General features: G+C 43.6%; 1 protein-coding gene across 1 annotated transcript in view; it reads right to left on the bottom strand.

The window, feature by feature from the left end:
* PLEKHG5 (pleckstrin homology and RhoGEF domain containing G5) overlaps nucleotides 1-23,635 on the bottom strand; it is a 565,287-nt gene that overhangs the window by 337,465 nt on the left and 204,187 nt on the right. The window contains exon 2 of the mRNA XM_078642616.1: nucleotides 22,227-22,356. Within this exon, the coding sequence (XP_078498742.1) occupies nucleotides 22,227-22,356 (130 nt within the window). The remainder of the gene's footprint in view (nucleotides 1-22,226; nucleotides 22,357-23,635) is intronic.

Raw genomic sequence — 23,635 nt, 5'->3', positions numbered from 1 at the left:
ACAACATTGATCCTCAAGAAGTGTCTTGATCTTTATTGACTTTGGAGACACAAAACATGTCGAACATTTGAGAGTAGGGCCCTTACAACTAGACACCTAACGACTAGGTTTGGCCCCTCTCCACCTTTTAATTAGGCAGTTTACCTACAGAATAAAGTTTGGTTAGGACTAACTGACCTATTTTAACTCACTTTTCACTACATCTACACACACTAGGCCCGCTCACCCCCACTGCACCCACCGGCAGGCACAAAAGATCCCCGATAAAGTGCCCCGGTTCCGGGTGCCCGTCAGGTATTGCAGAGCCGATCTCACGAGGGGCAGGCTCAAATGATGAAGCATGACACCTAGCTTGCTGGATGTGTGAGAGCCCTAGTTCCAACAAGGAGAATTCCCTCTCCTTCATGCACACACTGGTGGTCCATCTGTGACCTTGCTACTGGTTCCTACTACCCACATCAACTACCAGAGAGGAACTCCGTACCAATCATCCAAGATTTGCAAACGTTGCTACTTCACACGGTTGTGAAGTTACCAATCACACGCAGCTTCACTGGCAGAAAAAGCTGTGCAGTCATAGCCCTAATCCCAACTTTTCTACTTGTCTACAAAGTCTAATCCAGGGCAAATTATCATCTCACTTTACTTCAGTTATAGAACCCAAAAAATCTGTAATCTCTCAAAAAATAGCCCAAAAACCGGTGTTAAGCACCACATTTCAAAAATACATGAGCAATAAAGAATGTTTTAAACATAAGCAGAGTCTGAGCACCCTGGCACGTAGCTGCACAATGTGAAGAACTTCACGACTTATTTTCAATTTTCTGCACTTATCAGGCTTTGATTTTGATCAGAAGTGAAGTTTTATGTGCGGACACAGAGGATGTATACATCAAGGAATCTCCTTCTGTAGTACTGCAGATTTCACCAAAAGAACAGTAATGCATCTGAGTGACAACCGAGGTGTTTTATGGGGCTGCCCCTCGGTCACTGTGGCAGACAGAACAAGGCCTTAAATGCCCTAGCTATAACCTGGAGGAGGGCCCAGGACAGAAATGTGTAAGGCGCCTGCAGGGCTGTACACAAAATGGCACACAAAGAGCACCCAAACACAGAGGAGGTCCCAGGGGTAAGTTTATAGACCCTAACTGTTAAGCCCCCTGTACATGATTGACACCAACCTAAAATTAACAGAGAGTCAAGAAACAAACAATGTACCCAAATATAGATGCAAAGGAAATAGTTGTTAAACTATACGAGTTCCCATCAGTCTACCATCGAGACCGCCCTTCATCATCTGGGATCTCTAGTGCATAAATTCTGTCACATTAAAGGTAAAAAACCTGTGCTGGCAGATGACTACGCCAGGCGCAGGAAAAACCACAGTGTTGTTAACAGATGTGAAACAGAATGGCGTGTCTGGTGGGGAACTGAATAGCAGTGCTTAGAAAAAAAGTGTGTTGTGAAAAGAAAGAGAAAAGGCTCTAAAATTAGGTACCCCCCTGCCTGCTGTGTTTCTCCTTAGAGGCTGGTAAGGACACATTTGAATGTTTGCCAAGAGGAAGCCCTAGGGAAATTGGGGAGGGGGAGGAAAGGGGCAGCTAGCAGTCCGAAGGTCAGTAGAAAAATCTATGGAAAAATAGAAGTGCAGGTACTCTGTGCAGGAGCTCCTGCTGGTTTCTGAGAAGTGCCGGTACTCTCCCTCTCAAAATAAAAAAGTGCCGGTACTGCATACCGGGCAGTACCGGCCCATTTAAAGAACTGCCTATGGTTCGAAGATCAGCCCAATAAAGAGACACCCCTAGACCTGTCTAGCAAGGTGGGCGATCGCAAAACAAACCAATCACAGGTCGGGGGCCAGATTCAAGGGGCCCCAAGGCAAGCCCGCTTCACTTGTGTCGAACAGCGGTTCATGCCCCCCTTGAGAAGGCTGTAGATGAGCACAAGAAAAGGTAAAACTCTGGGGTGCAAGCGGCCGAAAGGGGAATAACTGATGCTCTGCAGTGCCAGGCATCCGAGCCTGCAGGGGTAAGAGAAAGGGGTACCCAGGAACCCATACTCAGAACTTGCAACCCCAAATCCTGGACAAAGGCCAGGTAAAAGGAGCAAATGGACCAATAGTCGCAAGATAAAGCCAGGAATCTGTGGGATACAAGAAATGGGTTAAGACGCCCCTTTACCAGTATTGAAGCCGGAAATGCAAAATATGTAGAAATGTGTACATGAAATGTCAATATTGTTTGAGATGGTGTCCCTGCCTGCGAGCTGCAACTTGCTTTGTAGGAATAAAAGACAGTGAACATTATACCCTGCTATACGTTCCTGTTCTGTGGCAATAATGATCAAAGGGGCTAAGATGGGGCTGACAGCCACACCTGGGCAGGTTATGAACAGAGCCCCCTTCACCACCCACAGCTCTCGCTTTTTCCTCTCTCTGCCTCAGTAGCTCACACCTCATCAGATGGAGACAGTTTCATTATCTGCCCAAAGGTACTGCCCTACAGTCACAGAGGCGTACATCCCCATTTACAAGAAATGGAAAAAGCAGCCGCGCAGAGGCTTTCGGTTCCACTGTCTGATGAAGGGACATGTACGGCACATTACCAGAACTCCGCATCTTGAAAGCAGAAATGGCTTCGGCGACCTTGTCTTTGACTTTATTCTTGGCGTTCATTTCGAAGATGAAAAAACATCCAGTGTCTCAAGCAGAAAAAGAGACTTTGGCATAGGAGTGAAACCTTCTTGGAGGACTTATAAGTCATAATCCACTGATATTTTCGAATCCCTATCTCAATCAGACCGTACCTAATCGATAATAAAAAAAAGAATTAAAAAAACCTCCAACACAGACAGATGGACTGCACGAGTGGGAGGTCCAACACTCTCTGGCCCTCTGGTTCCCTGAAAGGCATGTTGGGATGGGGCCCCGTCAGTCAGTGGACAGGCTCGCACAATATTCGACTGACTAGTCTCCAGCTCTATCAACCTATATGCTCCCTGATAAAACAGCATAGCGGAGGCTGCGGTTAATGCAGTGCTCAGGTGATCTTTCTACCCAGGAGATAGTGATGACATAAAATGCTGCATAACCTCCAAAATATCTGGGAGACTGTTTGTGGACAGTACTTTGTGGTGGCTTATGTGGTGCCTGGTCACCCGAGGGCCCATTAATCTACTTCCCACAACAATTAAGGTATACAGGATACTACAGACTGTATACCTTAATTGTTGTGGTAAGTAGATTAAGCCACCTCAAAGTACTGTCCACTTTCTTCCTAGCTGCTCAGCCAGTGTGAATGTGCTGTGTGGAATATTGGGTGTGATGGACATGAATGGAAAGTTTGGGTGCCTGTGAGGTGAGGTGTGACAGTAGGCGTATGGGCTGAGCAACAGGCAGGCTGCTCCTGGTGGGGCTACTTCACATGACCTTTACAACTTATAACTAAGACTTAAAAAATCTACTTAAAGTACATCTCGGCTACTGGACTTCATTACTACACAGTGCAACCTTATTCTTTAGTCCTGTTTCGGCAACTGTTGTCTCTCTATCCTCAAAGAATAGTGAACCATGATTTGAAATTGGCTGCCACAGAGTGCCTTTGAAAGCATCTGATCCGCTAATCACTAACATTATTGATAAGTCTTGCTTTGTGATAGACACTGCCCACCAGAATACTTGGATATGAGAGGAAAGCGAAAGCGCCCAATCTGTAGAATAGTGCATCATTCACACTTGTCATTCACAGGAGTACGGCAAAATTAACTGAAGAGCAAGCCTGGACATGTGGGCAGAATCAGACAGGGGAGCACACAGTCATCTTACAACTGATTAGGAAGCAAATGTCGCCACTCGTGGTGAGACACTGTTGCCAGACACCTTTAAAATTGCCATTCATGAATATTAAACCGCTTTTAAGAAATGATATGCTGCTACTGTTTCAATTAATTTGATCATGTGGGGGGGAATTACAATAATCGTGTTGGGGAAAGTGCAATATCGCTCAGTTGACTGCAATTAACGGGACGCTCCCTACCTTTAGAAGGGCTTTGCTCTCCTCAACAGCCATCTTGTTCCGGCCATTGAACGAGAGAGGTTAGCAGTCTAGTGGCTGCCAAAAGGATGAAAGCTCCTATGTGCCAAATCAGCCATAAAAAGTTGGCCGTTGCATGGAATCGCCACTGGCGCGCCATAGAAAAACCTGTCCATGTTTGGTTAGTGCCAGAGGCCAGAACTCCTGCTTCTTTGGCGCCGCCCAGGACTATCTACTCTGCCCCTCAATTGCAGCTTCTTATACCTCCATGTGTGAAGGTTTGCCTACACTCTCACTCTGGGGGAAAATGGCATGGACGAGGTTTGCTGCAGACATTGAATCTTCGCTTCAACTGCAAAGGGTAACTTTACTATTTCTGCTATTACACTTCCCAGAGCTAAGTCGTTGTCACTGACTTCACTCGCGGGTCCGCCATTATACGGATATTCATGGCTTAGTTCTGGACTATAGCTCGACGTTCTATTCCTCACCGAAACAAGAGTGACTCAACCCACACATATAAAACCTGCTTCAGCCCTCCCTCCAGGTTATCACATTCAAAGATGAGACAGACCCTAATGCAGAGGGGTTGGCATCGCTATTATTCATAGAACCAGTATCGAATGCACTCTGTTCTATGGTCTTAATCATGACTGTGAAAGTATGCTATTTAAACTACATGGTAACAGAATTTTACTTTTTCAGGCCTTCTGATCTATAGACCACCAATCCCTTCTAAACAGTTTATGGAATGTCTAACAGTGCACTCTTTTTCGCTTGCGCTGCAACTGTCGAACTTTTAACATCATTGGAGACTTGTATTTGCATCTCGATCTAATCAACGACAAAGAAATCCAGGACTTTACTAATGACCTGGTACACTGCAGTTAGCTCAGTTAGTAAAACCTCCAACTCATGTAGCCTGCCATCTGCTAGACCCTCTTTTTGCACCTTGTCGGCTCTTCAAACAGCTGTCCCTACCCCAGTGACCTGATCTGACCATTACATGGTGCCTATGATCATAGTTTTCCTAGCGTTGAGAAAACCATTACCGATAACCCTAAGAAGAGAAAGCAATGGCATAAACTGGACCTATCTGCCTTTTCAAGCTATATCAAGAGAAGTGCCCCCCTACTGGACTCCAATATAGAATGGGCAGTCTTCCACCAAAGCATGGCTCAATTCCGCCTTAGATCATTTAATTCCTGCTGAGTCCTGCAGAAGTAGGAAGTAGTCCCCAGCGGCTTGGTTCAATGAAACACTGCACCCAAAAAGAAGCAATGTAAAAAACTAGCTCACATTTGCCGCAAATCCTAAAATGCTGCAGCAAAAAATACAGTACATGAGAGCAATGAAACTCTACCAAAAATCTATCAAAAAAGCTTGCTCTGACTTTTCTGCTGATAAAATCAAAAACAGCAGCGACACTTCTAAAGAAATCTTTTCTATTGTGAACAGCCTGACTAAACTTACATCCACTCCTGGTCTAGCGGAAGCTTCAAATATCTACTGCAAAAAAATTCCCTGACCATTTTGTAAATAAGGTCAACAATATTTATCTTTACTTCAATAAAGGAGAGGAAACAGTCAAGCCTCCCTCTCTTGACAAATGGACCAACCACACACAATGGGCACCCCTGGACCAATTAGCTCTGCTAGACATAGATGCTAACTCCACCTTAATGCGCAAAGTAAAATCAGGATCTCCGGATGACCCATTAAAACCTATTTGTTATAAAGTGGGTTATAAGTAGTGGTAAATAAATGTCTACTGGCAATAAGACCACTAACAGAATAAAGGGCTCAGTATAGGTATTAGAGAGTGATTCCCATGCTAAAACCTTGGTAGCCTGGCTCCGATCAGGCAGGCTTAACTTGAAAGACAGTTATGTAGAACATTTAAAAACAACAACTCAGTAAATAATTAAGACACAATACTCAATAAAAATCCAACACCAATTTATAAAATTAGGAAATATTGTTATCTTTACAATGACACCAGAATGAAAAAATATCCAATGTAGGGAAACAGAGATATGATTTTTTAAATATTTAACACTATATAGCACATAAAAAACTACAGCGCCAATTGGGACATGTGGTTATGCTAGACCAGGATAAAGTAAAAGTTTCAGCCCGACCGCGATGGAGCCCTGCACGGCTACCATTTGTGGTAGTTCTCGGTCAAAGTTTTTACCTTCTGACTTTGAAACGTTGCTGGAGCTTTTAATCATGGGGTCCCTCGAAGCTCCCAGCCAATCAGATTCAGTGAGGTTTTGTCAGCTTGCCTTGCGACGAGCTCCCAGTCAAACTTGTGCAAGTCCGACATCCGGAGCTTTCCAGCGGGATGAACCAGAGATCCAGACCGGCTCGCGGTTGAAGGTGGGAGGCTTGACTATTGACTCTCGTGGTTGTTCCTGGTCACCTTTTCTACATTCGGCCTTAGAAACTTTTATGGAGCTTTTTCTTGCGGGGTCGCTTTATGCTCTTTACCAGGCCAGATCCGGTGAGGGTTCGCCGGCTTGGGTTTCAGACAGCTTCCGGTCAAACTCTGGAAATCTGAACTCCTTTTTTTTTTTTTTTTGCTGGACAAACCTGGACAGTAGGCCGGCTTGAGACGGTCCACTTATGGAGCTTTTTTCCAAAGTTGCTCCAAACTTCTGTAATCTCTGCCTGAACTTCCTATGAGGGTCCCAAAGAGTCCAAAACTTACTCCTAGGGTCTGGAAGCTCCAAGATGGTCCTTGAAAGTTTGGAACTTCAATTCCCACAATCCACTTAGACAACATCCTAACAAATCCACTGGTAGTACTCCAGGCTGAGGATTCTTGATGGTGGTGATGGTCCAGGTAAGCTCTGTTAACCTGTATCTTGCAGGGAGTTCACTCTTTAGTCCTTTTGAAGCAGGTTTGATTCACGGGCGTAGTTCCAGATTGTGCAGCAGGCACAGCCATTTAGAGTGCAGGGTCTGGTGGGTGTAAATCAAACTTCCAGCATGGACCGCCTCTTCTTCCTTAAGTTTTAAGCAACAGATCTGAGAGTCTCTAACCCTCTCAGATAATAATGCCAACTTCTCTGGGCCAAGCAGGAGGGCACACCCTTCCTATGAGGTGCAGGGCAATACCCCATGGTATGACCACATCCTCCAAAGCGTGGCACTAAAGTCTCCCATAGAGTACAATTTCTCCAAAATTCAATATGGCTGACTTTCCAGCAGAGGGTGAAGAGCTAACTAAACCGGCCTCTAGGAAGTCTCATCTACATAATTTCTCTCCCTTTTGGATCTGCCAATTCCTTCTCTAAGCCTGCCATCTGACTTGGAGCAGAGGGTAAAGGTGTAAATGAAACTGGTTTCTCCAGCCTTTTCCCTCCTTCCTTTGAAGAACATTATTTACTACCCCTCTCCCTGGCTCTGGCATTCCTATGCTCATCACCTTCTCCTCCCAGAAGGACCCCTAACGCCAGGGGTCAATTATCACCTCTTCGAAGCAGCCTGGCTAATCCACTTTACTCCTACCAAACAGATCAGAGCACTAGAAGGCTGAATTTTGGCTTACAAACAAGAATGTCCTATAACTTCTTGTCAATACATTTCAGGATAAATTCAACAATGGCATATTGTTGGATTTATAAATACCATTCTAATGAGTCCTTGAAATATATTTCTATGACACCCCTTTCTTTAGTTATTAATCAATAATGTCTTGTCATGTTAACCTATGTGGCTGGGGATCTGCAATAGGGAAATTGAACTGGGCAATTTCTCCACCACCAGGGCTTATAAAACATTGTTTATAAGTACCCTGCCTATATCTACAGGACCCTCCACCCCTGGAACACCCAGGGGAGACTTTTGGGGTTCTGAATATGTACGAATATTGTAGATTCTCATTCCACAGTGCTCCTAGCACAAACGTCAATTTGGAGAAACATGCAATTTCACTAAACCCAGGGCATATAAAACGTATTTTATAAGGGTCCTCCATATACATTCCTGAACCCCCGCCAACACACGCATCCCCCTGGGACACCTAGGGGAGACCCTGGGAATATGTCTCTTTTAGGGCATGCAAATACATCGCATGCCATTACAACGCGGTCGTTACAACGACTGCATTGTTACAATGCGAACCACTACATCGCAAGTCATTAAAATGACTTGCTGTAGGGGGGCGCTGGACTTAGGAATAGTATTATTCACTATTCCTACTCCAATTTGTGCAAAAGCAGGGATGGTGTTGGATTGTAAAACCAACACCAGCGCACCCACTACAGCAAGTCGTTGAAACGTCTTGCGATATAATGGTACGAGTGGTAACAACACGGTTATTGTAACAACCGCGTTGTAAAGGTACCGCATTGTGGAGACAGCGTTGTAAATGCTGTTTCCCTACCCTGGAGGTACCCAATTTGCCAAAACATTGTAGTTTATTAATGTTTAAGTGTTCCAAACACCAAAGTCGTGTTTGGGCACAATTTGCATTTTAAAAACAGTCCTGCAACACAGGGCTGCTTTTAAACTGACCTCAGGCCTCAGTAGTGCACACACACAATTGCATTAAGGGCTGCCGGCCTGTAAACTGCCATGCCCTATTATTTACTGCTGACTTAAAGGAAGTTTTGATACCACTGCTCTATTATGTTCTTGAGCCTTACAGGGAGGTCATACCCTCCATAGGGGTACCCTAACCCATAGTGTACCCTAGTGTATGTTTTCACTGTTGTCTTTTCAGCATAGCACTGGCCCTGGGCCTGGTTAGGCGGATCCCAGATGCAGTCAGAGTCCGTTACCACCAGTACCTGTCAGCAAAAACTGGGGGGTGCGCAGGGCACAAGGAGGACTTTGCAACACTATTATATTCTGAAATTTCAGCAGAGCATCACACCCATTTTTCTTCAATTAGCCAACCTCTCTTTGAGCACTGAAAAAGTACCAATATCGTGGAAACATGCCAAGGTTATTTCTCTTCTAAAGAACCCTTTACTAGAAGCCACAGCCAGAAAACTATCATCCTATTTCCCTTCTGCTATTCCTATCCAAGGTTGTGGTAAATCATGTAAATAATTTCCTAACCGGATTTTTAGAGCAAAATCAAATATTAGATGTTTCCAAAAATTGATTCAAACCATCACACAGCATTGAACGTGCTCTTTCAATAGTTACTGAAGCCCTTTTCAGTACTGAAGATGCCAGAAAGTACCAGTGTCTGTTAATCTTAGATTTAAGAGTGGCCTTCGATACTGCCTCACATGCGATTCTGCTATCTCGCCTCACCTGGTTTGCCTCCTTTTTAGGTCAAGCCTGGGCAGCGCAAGCATTGCTCTGTGAGGCATGCTGTATTCAGGTATGGACTTGAAGCTCCGCCCACTCTCCACCCATATTTTTCATTGGCTTGTGTCATTGTCCACTGTACACTGAGGCTACTCATTGGTCAATAGGCTTAGTAGTCCCACCTTGTCTTATTTGTAACCTCCCATGAGAGCACCCTTGTTACGTGTGTTGTTACTCAGTAGGCTTTAATTCAGCCTCTGAGTACTATTTTCTCAAATAGCTTTGTTCTGCCTGTTGCAGGCAGGACACGTGCTCTCCGAACGCTTTAAAAAAAATCTTTATAGCATGGGCGCCAAACGCATTTGCAATGCAATAGGTCTTATATTTGCGAGAGTTTAAGCTATTGGCATTGTAAATGACAACGCCCTTTACTTATCGGTTTTAAAAACAACACACAAATAAACAGGCATTGTCATTTACAATGCCAATAGCTCAAATGCTCGTAAATGTGAGACCGATTGTATTGCAAATGCTTGTTAAAAGAGGTCTTTTCAAGTTGTATTCCCCCCTTGCGCTTCATCCCAAGTAGTACAGATACACGGCGGTACTCAGAGTTCAGCGCTCAACCCCACCCTTTTTAACATTTACGTTAGACACCTGGCTAGGGTAGTGAAATCCTTCAGAATCTCTCTAGTGTCACCTGCTGACGACAGTCAGCTGATTATTTCTCGGTCATCAGAGTCAACTACGTCACTCATGGTGCTAGGTACTACCATTATAATCCACAGAACCAGTATGGATGGGTACAAACTCAGCACACAACCACCCAGCATGTCCCCTTGTTGATTATATGCGACACCAGACACCGTGGGTAGGTGAAGAGGTGCCATGCTATGATCATTTAGACATCACACTCACAGTGCCAATTGTGGCACATCTAGTATCCCACCGCCCTACCCCCAATATCTAATCTGCTTTTAAACAATTAAGAAGGAACAGTTGCATATAATCATTTATCCAATAAGCACTGAACAGAGACTATTGCATTGTGATGTTATGAGAAACCGGTCCCAGGATGCTTGTTCCCAGTCCATCATCCCCTTTGGTTTTACTGTGTTAAGAGATACACCAACAATTCTCTCTTAAAAAATGTCCATGTTGTCGGATTCATGCACCAACAGCAATGCCATGATTGGCAGGCTTCGACTTCAGAGAAAAGTTGCGGTTGCCATTTTGTGCATCAGGACTCTGTTCCAAGGGGGGTAAATACAATTTAAAAATGATAGAAGGAAGTGATAGAAGGGGTCAGTGTTATAGGTATCCTGACCCCATGGCACTGATGGAGGGGCCTGCGAGCGACCCCACATGGGTAAGAAATTGTCCAAACACACTTTTTTGTTTTTTTTTAGCACCAGGATCCGTAGACACACCACAGTGCTCAGCATGACCCACAGTGTGCTCTGTGGCGGATCCGCTGATCCAGACCCTAATTAAAAAAATGCATATACCCACTCACAGACCCACACACCTTTTCACACATCTATCTCCACACAAACACACACACTCAATCACAAAAGCACTCACAGACACACAAAACCACTCACACACCCACTCACAGACTGACACAGCCACTGACACACCCACTTACACACCCCCACAACCACTCACACACCAAGACAGCCACTCACATGCCTGCTAAGAGACCTACAAAACCACTCACACACCCACTCACAAACCCACACAGCTACATACACACCACACAACCACACACACACTCACAGCCCCTCATAAACGCATTCTCTCACACAACCAATAAACCACCCACTCACACCCACTTAGCCATTCTCACACCCTTTAACACACCCACACAGTCACTCACACACCCACACACAGGCAGTGATGCAGTTATAGAAATTGCAATATAATATGTTTGTATTAAATGTGTTGATGTTTTAGTATTGAACGTGTGCTTTTGTTCGGGCACAGATCTGGGGGATCAATAAAAAGAATAAAAATAAAAATAAAGTTACCTTAATTTATAATTTTTTAGTTTTAAAATATGCAATAAGAATGAATGTGTGAATAAAAATGTCTTAATAAACTTGTGAAAATGTATAATAGTAAATTAAGCTAATGGGTCAAATTGTAGAACAGTTTATTATTTAGAAAACTGTGAAATTAACTAAAAAAGCATTAAAAAGCTGTACAAATTCACAGAAAAAGGTTACAGGGACATCAGCAGTTATAGTTACCTATAACTTATGCCTCTTGTAATGCACTGCTTTTGACCTCACATATTACATCATTCATGATATTGTCAGTGAAATCACTGCTGACATCAATGACATTTCATATGATATCACTGATTACATTATCCAGCAAAGTAAACTTAGAATGCTTCATAAAATACCATTATTTTTCAAAATATGAAAAGGAGACAGGTGAGAGACCTACAGCAGAAAGCTTACTGTATCCTTATCAACCACTCCACTCACTTATCACCCAGGAGAGAGTTCTCAGCGGATAGTCCTGACTCTTCTAAACCACTACTCTAAACATTAATGACCAAAGTAAGACGTCTAATCATACAGGCTAGCCTATCGCAATCCACAATAATACCATTCGTCAACTTGGAAAGGGTTTTAGTGAAGACATCAGTTTTATAAAAACCAATACAACCCACACCCAGTAGAGAGGTCCTAGATGACAGGCCACTGAGTCACAAACCAGCAGTAAAATTAATCTTCATCTGGAGAATGGTGTCAGCAAACAGGTCAGTCTGGTGCAAACCCCTACGACACTGAGCCATCACCCTAGAGAGAGGTCTTAGTGAACAGATTAATTTATAGCAAACTATTACTACACTCATTCATCATAAAGGAGAGAGGTCTAAGCAAAGTGGTCAGTATCTCGCAAAACACAACTAAACTCAGCCCTCACTGTGGAGTAGAATCTCAATGAACAGCTTTGACTGTCGCAAAGCACTACCATACATCAACAGGAAACACTTGTGAGGGTAGAGGCTAGTTCACTCATAGATAGTAACCCCGCTTTAAAAATGAGATTATAGTTCAGATGGTATATGTTAGAAATACTAACTCATTAGTAGTGCTGAAAGAATAGTAATTTAACTTATGCAGCAGCTCAGTATATATCTTTCAGTGTCTGAAACGTTTACAAAACACTGACACTCACTGAATGATATCATCAATGTCGTCAGTGACCATGTCATGAGAGATGTAATATGAAAGGTAATAAGAAGTGCATTGCAGGCGTGATTAATAGTTAGGTCAGGTAACTTTAACTGTTTAATTTCTATGGTTTTGTGCGTGTAAAATCTGAACCTAACTCTAACGTCCTTGTAACTTTTGTTTTTTTACAGTGAGTGTGTGTGTGTGTGTACGCGAATATATATAAATAGATATATTCCTTTTTTTAAATGGGAGAACCCGATTCCCTTGCCCACCCCTAAACCCTAAGAACATCCTTACAGCCCAATTCCCTTACTCACCCCAAACCCAAAAAACACCCTAACCACCATATACCCTTACCCACCCCTAAACGCTAAAAACGCCTTACCACCCAATTCCCTTACCCACTCCTAAACCCTAAAAACACCTTTATCACCCTATACCCTTACCCACCCATAAACCCTAAAAACACCCTTTCCACCCTATTCCTTCACCCACCCCAAACCCTAAAAAAAACCCTTACCACGCAATTCCCTCAGCTACCCCAACACTAAAATCCCCCTAACTACCCTTTATTCTTACCCACCGCTAAACCTTAAAAAACCCTTACTTTAATTAAGTAACATATGTTTAGGTTGTTATGGTACAGTTGGCACCTGGATGTACCCTATGGGAATGCCCAAGATTGGGGAGCCTTTTGTTGGAAGTGCTGGAAAAATGGGAGTAGCCCTAGGAACAGACTTAGGCTAAGAAGCTTGTACTGTTCTTGTGGGAAAGAGAAGGAGTAGCAATTTCAGCATCAGGTGTGAGATGTCTTTTTTTTGATTCTCTAGTGACTCATTCACTTATTTCCCAGAAGTAAACAGAAGAAACCGCACCCTCTTTTCACGGTTGATTACGGAAAATGAGAAATATTATATTTTTGGAAACAAATTGATAATGATAAGTGGAGTTTAAAAAGCTTCATAGTCGATTCTTTAACTGGATCTATAATTTATACGGGATAACCTTTGAATCATAAAAGTTCACTATGTTACAACAATGGCATACTTGTGTGGAAAACTTAGTATAAATAGAATGAATGTAGCATTTCTGTTTTTGATCGCTTGTCAAGTATTCTCAAAAGCACATTACCCAAAGTCTCCCTGCACAGACAGGCAAGCCTGTGTGGACATCACAATATTTATGTATAGTCCAGGCACCTGGGTTTACTGAAATGTTTGTATGTAATGAGATGCAGAGTTCTGCATGAGGGCAAAATATCTGCAATGCACCTTTAAACACAGGTTTTCGACTAAAGATTTATATTGCAGGGCCATTCTGACAACATGCTTGAAAAAGATTTGTTTTTGAAAGCGTGCATTCTCCTAGTAGACTTCTGTACTGAAGCAGCAAGTTGTGACTCGTCACTTCAGGTTAATTTTTAGGTCAAAGCCTACCACTGCACTGTCTGGTTTGTATATCTTCGGGCTATTCAGAAAGGTACCCTGGGAATGCATTAGCCTATTGCTTACCATTGGCTTTGTGGCTTGTAATTGTAACTCACATTTTCTGGCTTTATTTGCTTTAGGCTGTCCAGGGTGAGATCAAAGCCTTTTCATACCAACACTCGTTGTATTCTTCCACGAGTGCTGCTTTCTGTAAACAGGTCTGTAAACCTTGTTCTTATCTTGTCATATATGCTCTGCATTCAAAAACCGAGATGAAATGACAAGCTCTGTCTTCTGAGTGAGCTTGGTGTTTACTTTTCTTTCTCGGATTTCGAAGTGAGAAGATTTATGTGACAATCTTGCAGAATACTTGGTGTAGGAAAGGTTTTTTTTCTGGCACACAACTACATTTAAAAGAACTGTGCAAGTATTTCAGAATGTATCGGAATTAGAAACACCAATGAAGCACATTTTTATTAATTCTGAAGTGTGTTGGAAACAAATAATTTAATATGCTCAAAACAAATCATTACACTAGGTGATGCCGTTTTCACACATGATCTTTTGTGTGCTGTATAGTTTTAGAAGTAAAACTGTATGTCTGTGCAAATGCAATGGTCATTTCAATTGAAGATTTGTTGTTTGTAATGGCAGTTTGCTATCACACCATGCATTCTCCACTCTACGCCACTCAACTCTACTCTACACCATACCAATTTACACCACTCCACACTAGTGCACTCTTTTCCACTCTGCACCACTCCACTCTATGCCACTTTACCCCACACCTCTCTACTCTACTCTGTACCACTCTACTCTATGCCAGTGCACTGTAGGCCACTCTACTCTACAGCACTGCACTCTACACCACTCAAACCTACTCAGCACAACCCCACTCTACACCAGTCTGCAACACTGAACTCTATGTCAATACACCCTTTGCCATTGCAGTTTACTCTGTAACACTCAACTATATGCCCCTGCACGCTACACACATCCACTGTAGGCCTCTCTAGTCTACTCTGCACCACTGCATTCTATGCCCCTGCACTCTACGCCACATTACTCTACATCATTACACTTTACACCACTCTACTGCACTCTACCCTGCACCCCTCCACTCTACGCATCTACATGCTACTCTTAAACAATCTACTCTATGCCAGTCCACTCTAAACAACTGCATTCTACTCTGCATCATTGCTCTCTACACCACTGTTCACCACTTCACTCCATTCTCCGCCACTGAACTCTACGCAGCTCTACTCTCCACTACTGCACTCTACACCACTCTAATCTGCATCACTGCACTCTACGCCACTGCACTCTGCGTCACTCCGCTCTAAGCCACTGCACTCTACACCACTCCACTCTATGTCACTGCACTCTCTGCCACTTTACTCTGCACCACTGCCTTCTACTATGCACCACTCCAATCTATACCACTGCATTCTACAATGCTGAATTCAATGCCACTGCACTCTACTCAACTGCACTCTATGTAACTATACTCTGTAACACTCTACACCAATGGAGTCTATGCCACTCCACACCACTGTACTCAACATCACTGTACTCAACATCACTGCACTCTACGCCACTCTACTCAACACAACTCTATGCCACTTCATTCAATACCAATGCACTCTACAACTTTCAACACCACTGCACTCTACAACACTCTACTCTGCAACACTACACTTTACACCACAAACATCTGTGCCACACTACTCTACACTACTGCATTCTATGCCACTGCACTCTACACCACTCAACTCTGGAACACTCTACTCTACGACACTGTACTCTATGCCACTGCACTTTACGGCATTATATTCTACTCTGCACAACTCTACACCAATATACTCTGTGTCACTCTAATCTACTCTTCAGCATTGCTCTCTGCACCACTGTACTCTGCTCTGCACCATTCCATTCTGCACCGCTGCACTCTACTATGCAACACTCTAATCTAGGACATTGCAAAATACAACGCTGTATTGTACACCACTGATTTCTATAACCCTCGCTGTACTCTAAGCCACTGCACTCTACGCTACTATACTGTGCAACACTCTATGCCAGTCCACTCGACTCTAAACCACTCCAATGTGCGCCACTCTAAGCGATTCCACTCAATGCCACTCTAATACATGATACTCTCTGCCCCTCCACGCTAAAACACTATACTCCACTCTTTGCCAGTCCACTCTACGACACTCCACACCACTCCCTTCTATGCCACAAAAGTTTAGCTGTGCTGAAAGCAGCTGCGCAGGTGTACAATATGGCTTAAATACATTAGCAAAACCAATAGTTCTTGTCTAGGTGAGATCTATTGGCTTTGCCAATGCTTGTTTTGTAGTGGCCTCCACCACAGAACATGGGGATTCCATCATATCGCAGCGGAATACGGAGAGGCATTGCCTAAACAAGAAGGCTTTGCACTGAGGTTTTGCTGGATGAGGGTATTCAGTGTTTGCGTGACATACTTATGTACAAAGACATCGGCCGTGGGCTGAATGTCATTCTGCTCAATGTGGTTTCTGCTGACTGCTGTAGTGAGTCAGACCTCCTTTACGGGAGCAGTCGGTGGAAGGGAGTTGTACCGCCCTGAAAACATGTCTCCACCACATACCACAGTTATGATGGCCAGCAGAGGCGCAACTAGAGACACATTTCGGGGGGGGCTAAGAAAAAATTTCGGGGGGGCTGAACCTTTCATCAGTAGGCAGAGTGGAGCTGCAGGGGCTCTTAGAAGGGGTGAAACAACTGCAAGGCCTAATTAACACACAAATGATCTTTTAAAGACCTGTGAAACGGGTGCGGCTCTGTGTATGCCCGGGATCTGTCTCGTCCCGGGATGCCACACACGACGGGTGGGGGGGCTGAAGCCCGGTGATTCCAATGGGTGTTGCGCGCCTGATGGCCAGCAGCTCCAGCAATCTAACTCTCAAAAAGGCCAGTCAGTGCTTAATTTGTGAGCGAGAGAAAGAGGGGGATGAGAGAGAAAGAGTATATATATGTATGTATGTATGTGTATATATATATATATATATATATATATATATATATATATATATACATATATATATATATATATAGAGAGAGAGAGAGAGAGAGAGAGAGAGAGAGAGAGAGAGAGAGAGAGAGAGAGAGAGAGAGAGCTAGAGAGTGAGAGAGCGAGAGAGAGAGAGATATTCATATGCATATTTATATATTCACACATAGGCAAGAAGGGTTTTCTAAGGAGCCTACTGGTTGGTGCTGCCAAATGCCTGGTTTTCTGAATACCAAAGCTCACTTGTGACCCCGCAAGATGGCAGATGTAGCACCTGTTCAAGGCAAGGAATAGCTCAGTGGGTTGCCGACTGTTTGCCTAAATCAAACCAAACTCTAGGCCCAGGATGAGCAGGCAAATTGTTGTTTTTCCTTTCTCATTGTCTCTTCATACACTTCCAGCTGCTGCCCAGGGGTGAAACTTCAAATGGGGTGGGGGGTGTTTGGGCTGTTACACCCCCCCTTTAAAAAATGTATTGTGTAGTAAATAGTTGATTGGTTACAAGTGCTTTCAATCGGGTAATGTGACTGTTCTGTTCGATTTCACCTGGAATTTCTACATGCCCAACTGACAAAAACATACTCTCTCGTCTATGTTTTGAACGACTTAAAAAATATTGATTCGCTTGAAAAATATTGCGTTTTTAGTATCCCTAACAATCCACACTCCTCTCTCTTTCCACCTTAAAACCCCCTCATATCCTGCTTCTCATATATTGTGTTCTAACAATATGTCCCAGCATAACGGTTGGGCGATCTGAAGCTCCCCCTCTCCCTTCCCCCCAATCCTACTGACCAAGCTAGTCTCCTGATGCTGCTTGCATTGGTCTAAAAAATAACCTCTATTTAGACTGTTGGTTTGCTTCTCCAAGAAGAGTTAATATTAGCCAGTTAGCAGTGACATGCTTGCATTTGCTTCTGAAAGGCTGTAGGCTATCCCTACCCTCTCACCAAATGAGCTGCTTAAGCCTTGATTGCCTACCAAAAGCACTGAAACTTGAGAACTAACTTTTATTTTGCATTTCACAAGTTTGCTAAGTGGCACTATGATGCCATTAGCCATTCCTGGCCTTTCAGCCAATGGCATATTACATTGTCGGGCTTTCACTTTTTCTTTAACAGAATGCAACGCATTACAAATACTCTTTTCTGCACTCCATAGTTTTGATGAGATACAAACGTATCTTGGTAACATCCGGGCTGATCTTTTCTGCTGGAGTTCATTCAGGTCCAGGATTGGCCGAGAAGGGTCGGCGGATCCATGCCAGATTTTTAAAACACCAAGATGAACAGATTCACATACAATTAGTGTAAAATGCAATAATTTACATATTCAATGAATGTCCTCAGACCAGGTCCTCGCATAAGTCCAGAGAGGCCTGGTACACTCACAACTAGTGAACCTAAGCCATATTTTCATGTTTATCAAAGGGCAAAAATAATTGGATTCCAACTCTTAGATCCACTTTGGGCTAAGTCCAAATGGCCCTCTGCAACCACCCTATTAGGACCCTTGTCTGAAAATTAGTCCTGGATCCAGCACTCATACATCAGCATTGGACAACTCTTACTGAAAAAAAGACTGATGGGTAATGACCATGCGATGAGTGACAGGAAGCTTGAAGTTTCAAAGGGTGCTTGTGATTCTGACGATATGAGGTGTGAGTTCACTAGGTCAAATAATACTACTATAATTTAAGCAAGTTTAATGAGTTTTTTTCATCTGGGTTTCCGGTGGTGTGTCTAGTACAGAAGATGCTAGCTGTTTTGCCAGAAGGACAAAAATGAAGGCACTTTCCTTGTCTGCAAAACTTTAAGAAAGATGTATGACTGAAACAAAAAGTCAACAGGTACACATGCATGGAAAAACAACAGTATTTTCAAGACCAATGTGGCACTGACCTACGTTAGGGGTAGCAATTGGGGGTAGATAAGCCCTCTAAGCAGTGGATTTATTGCTTATTTTGTGCTCCGCCTTATCACACAAAAATGCAATATATCAACAAAATAAACATCATTGGTCATTATTGCACACCGGCGAACTTTGGAACTCACTACACTCCGGACAAAAAAACTCAAAAGTCACCTCATCTTCAAGAAAGCCATCAAACATGGCTGTTTAAAGATTCACACATCAAACAATCCATATACAACTAAATAACAACATCTACAACCACTGATGTAGAGAACAGGTCTAACGCACTGGTTAATCACTTGCCCATGAGCTACATTCAAAGGTGCATGAAGCATATTCTATCGATTCTCATACACCCTATAAACACTGCCATGCATAACAGCATTGGTACATTCAATGTACCATGAAGAGACCATGTGTTCGGACCTTGTGTACAACTAACTCTTCCCAACTGGAACCTATGGAAATACCACACCTCTCCAACCAAATATTCAGGGCCGTCCTTCCATCAGAAAAGACTTGAGATGATGCCACAATATTGGCAGTTGTGATATACACATATTGTTAGACCCAGCGGGTTCTGGCTGGTTGGAACGCATCGAAGCCAGACAGAATCCACCTAGATACGATGAGTACGCTACACGTGTCTGATAACCTGTGCTCATCTTTGGGTAGCTTGGCCCAGAGCAGTCAGACTTATCCTCAGGGTCAAAGAGTAAAGTATTGGCACAACACCACCCTCGCAACACACGGAGGACACTACAAAAAGACACTACATATTATGTATATAACACTAGTCTTTATATTACACACTCATTGAAATCAAAATAATATACACATTGGATATATGTATATGCAATTGTCGAACTCTCCCATTAGCAGCAGAATGTCATGAACACATATATACTAGTCATATGTATTCACTTGCCCCGTTATTCCCTCAGCCTTGTGAGCAACATAAGCTCATGTGCTTGACTCCCCGAGTTGATCATTATCCAAGCAATCCCTCCCACATCAAAAGAGACATAAACATATTTGCAGGCTGTTCAAAGGTACTCTACTTTCCCACAAACACATTAGCAAAGGCCACGGCATTCCCAAAATTGCATATCCCGTACAGTTGTAATGGTCAAGGAAACACAGGTTTTGAGTACGCCTCGTGACCCAGCCCCTCATCCACTCAAAATACACCAGCCAACGATACAGGTTAAACCTGCTAGTGACACTTTCATTAGATTGTTGGGCCACCTACAGCATAAGGAAACAGTTCCTTGGTTTCATCCCTCCAGATTAGGCCTCCAGGTATTTAGCGGCACCTTCACTGGTGCTGGATCACTATATTGCCCATAGCCAAAAGACTGACACTGGAAGCTGGGGTGATTCCAAACTGGGGAAATTTTTCCCCTCATACAGAGGTATGAACTGCAGTTGCTCCAAGCAGCCAACCGTGGGTGCACACAAGCCACAACGTGACCCCCTTCAGTCTAGTCATGATATTCTCAACAATTGAATACTTTGTGGCATGGGTCCGGGGAGAGGGAGCCAGTAAACTTGGATGGAGGCTACGATGTCAGGCACTGTCTTCCTCCAGATCTGGAGGTCAGAGACAGTCTAGGCTTCCAGCTCGGGTCCCTTGGACTCAACAAACTTCCCCTAACACCCCTCGGACACCACATGCTATGGAGTGAGAGCTAGCACAGGTTTCTGGTTGCAAGCACGGGACCCTTGCACTTGGAAAGCTTCCCCGTGCACTCCTCAAACTCCTCAAGTTCTGGAACGCCAGGTAGGCCGCTGATCTTTACAAGCACACTCCTCTGCACAGTGTGATTGCGGCATACGTCAGACAGTACTTGTCCCAACCGAGGATCACTTCCACCTGTTTCCGCCACACCCTGCGCTGGCCCTACGATCTCATGGAAATGGGGAGATTCTTTCTGTCCCTGGGAACTCGTGGACAGGAGGCCAGCCAACCGGCCCTTTCAGAGTGCTTAGGGGCGCAGGCCACGACAGTTGGCAATTAGCTGCAGGCCAGCAACATCCAAGCAAAACCCATCAAGTGATAGTCCCCTTTTTGGAGCACGACAAGCCCCAGTCCACCATAAAGTTTAGGATAATCCAGTTGCAGTCGCTCCAGCCCCAATGGTTCCCATTGTTGATGTCCCAGCATTGAACCAGCATAGTATGTTTCCAATCCCAAAAGCATCTCTAACTCCTGAGGGCAGAGCCCCAGTAGGTATACCCACAATAGCCTTTGAAGATGAGATCAGTTCAAAAGGCCACCTTTGAAATGCACAGGCCCTCTAAACCTGTTGTCCTGTCTGCCATCCTACCCTAGGCGGTTTGATCAATGTCTTTAGTGGGGCCAAGAACCTGCCCCTTGGAATGCAGGTGCCAACTCCACCCTGTTGTATCCGTCCCGGGAAGGTCACTCAGAGTCAGAGGACTGCAGTTTCCCTTGAGCCCCTAGTTTATGGCCTCTATCAGGAATACACAGAAGCAGCTGTCCCCCCAGCACCCAGATGTGGATTGGAGACAGACTGACAGGCACACGGAGCCACAAGCACAGAAATGCCCACTTTCCCAAAGTGGCATTTCTACATTAGTAATGTCGAATCCACTTGCATAACCTGAGAGCATTTGCCTTTACTTAATCATCAATATCAAACACTATACTACTACTCTTCTGCATGTAGGAAATACAGTTCAATAGCCTTTCCACTAATCCCCTCATGTTAATCAATGCAAGAAGCAGCCTCACCGTACCAAATACACCATCCGGTGCCATTCACTACCAGTGCATGTAGCATGCCCATGCCCTGCCTCTTACCGACAACTCACCCTGCCCCCAGGGAGTACCCCGATTTAGTGAGAGACAGGCAATACCTGGGCAAGTAATTTTTAAATGCCAAGCAGAGTAACAGTAACCTGCACACACAGCGCCCACCATGGCAAACCTGTGGCACGTTTGAAGAGCTACGTCAGTGGGTGGCACAACCAGTGTTGCAGGCCCACTGAGGAGCATTTGAGTTACATGCCCTAGGTACATCTCTTACCCCTAGACAAGGGACTTACAGCTAACTCAAATCAGCCAATCGTGTATACACCAACCACCAGTAAGTATATGACAAGCACAGCACTTTGGCACTGAATGACAGTGTCAAAACACTCAAAGTCCTAAGGCTAGCACATAGATCATCGGAAAAACAGAAGGGACAAAAGCAAAAAGCTGAAGGAAAAAACCCTAAAATGGGCCATTTCCACACATATACACAATTTGGTAATATCTTAGTTAAAAGAATGGGTGAAGCATACAATTTCTCTCAGTTACCTTGTGGAGGCAAGTCAAAGCGGATGTGTCTGTCAAAGTGCATGGTGCTGTGGAATTTGCTGTCACATGACTCGCACAAGTTCAGGGGACTCTGGCGATTCAGCTGCTGGCAGTCTGCATGATGGCAAACCTGAAAAAGAGAATAACAAAGCAAAGGCTATCAGACCAGGGCCACATCTGCAATGCACTGTACTAGACTAAAAAACAATGTACATAGTAGCCACTTGCAAATACGATTTTTTTGCAAGATAAAGATATAGAAATTCAACAAGAAAATGCAGATTTTGTAAAGAGCATTCTGCTGTCTTTCTTTTTTAGAGTACAAGCCACTACCCACCAAAAGCCACCATTTACAATATATTGCTTACATTGGGTCCATGGAGAAACATCTACAGCCAAAATAAACAACAAAAATAGGATTAGAAAATGTAGGCTACAGGAATAATTACAAAAATACATAATGAAAAAATATTATCCTGCAAAAAAAATCCATAATCTATCCAGCTTGTTTCACTTGCGACATATGATAGGTTTGAGTTAAATAGCTAACACTACTGTAGGCATATTTTGGAACAAGGTATTGTGGTGGGTTTAGGGATATCTAAACGTTTTTGTCATGTCATGTGAAATATTCTTGTAGAGCGTAGTTATCACCGGAAGGTCTCAAGGCACTTGCAGCAAAAAAACAGCAACAACAGACAGCAAACCTAATCCTGCCAAATAGATTACTTAGGAAAAAGCCTGGTTTTAAGGTTTTTACGAAAGCATTTATGATCCACTATGGATAGGAGGTGTGATGGCAATTTATTCCATAGCATGGGGGCAAGGTAAGAAAAAGAGTGACCACCATTACGGGACATACGAACGCGCGGCTGAACAAAATATGATTTAGCACCAAACCTTAACGATCTACTTGGTATATACCATTGGAGTTTTTTTGCTAAGTAGTTAGGGCCGGTATTGTACATTATCTTGTGTGTGAGACTTAAGATTTTAAAGTGGGTTCTTTGTCGCACTGGAAGCCAATGAGGAATTTTAAGATTTGGAACAGAAGGGTATCTAGGGGGAAGATCAAGAACCAATCTGGCCGCAGTATTCTGAAGGGTCTGAAGCTTGGAAAGCAGATCTTTATTAAGTGCTGTCAACAGGGCATTGCCGTAATCAAGACGGCTAATGACTAAACCCTGCACCAGAGGTTTCCTTGCTTTTGTAAACGGTTATTTTTGAATAGCTTTATTTTTGCAGTCAACAATTCAGAGTCTTTATTTTGTGTGATGTAAATGTACATATTTTATACTTTTGCTAAATACCCACACCATGACATGATTTCTCCTACTGCACACTTTAGATTTAGCTGCATAGCTTTATGGCATACATCTTTAGGTCAAAGCCCATGGCGCCGCGGCCAG

The sequence above is a fragment of the Lissotriton helveticus genome, chromosome 5_1 (assembly GCF_964261635.1).
Source record: "Lissotriton helveticus chromosome 5_1, aLisHel1.1, whole genome shotgun sequence".
Lineage (NCBI taxonomy): Eukaryota > Metazoa > Chordata > Amphibia > Caudata > Salamandridae > Lissotriton > Lissotriton helveticus.
This window is presented reverse-complemented; position numbering and strand designations above follow the sequence as displayed.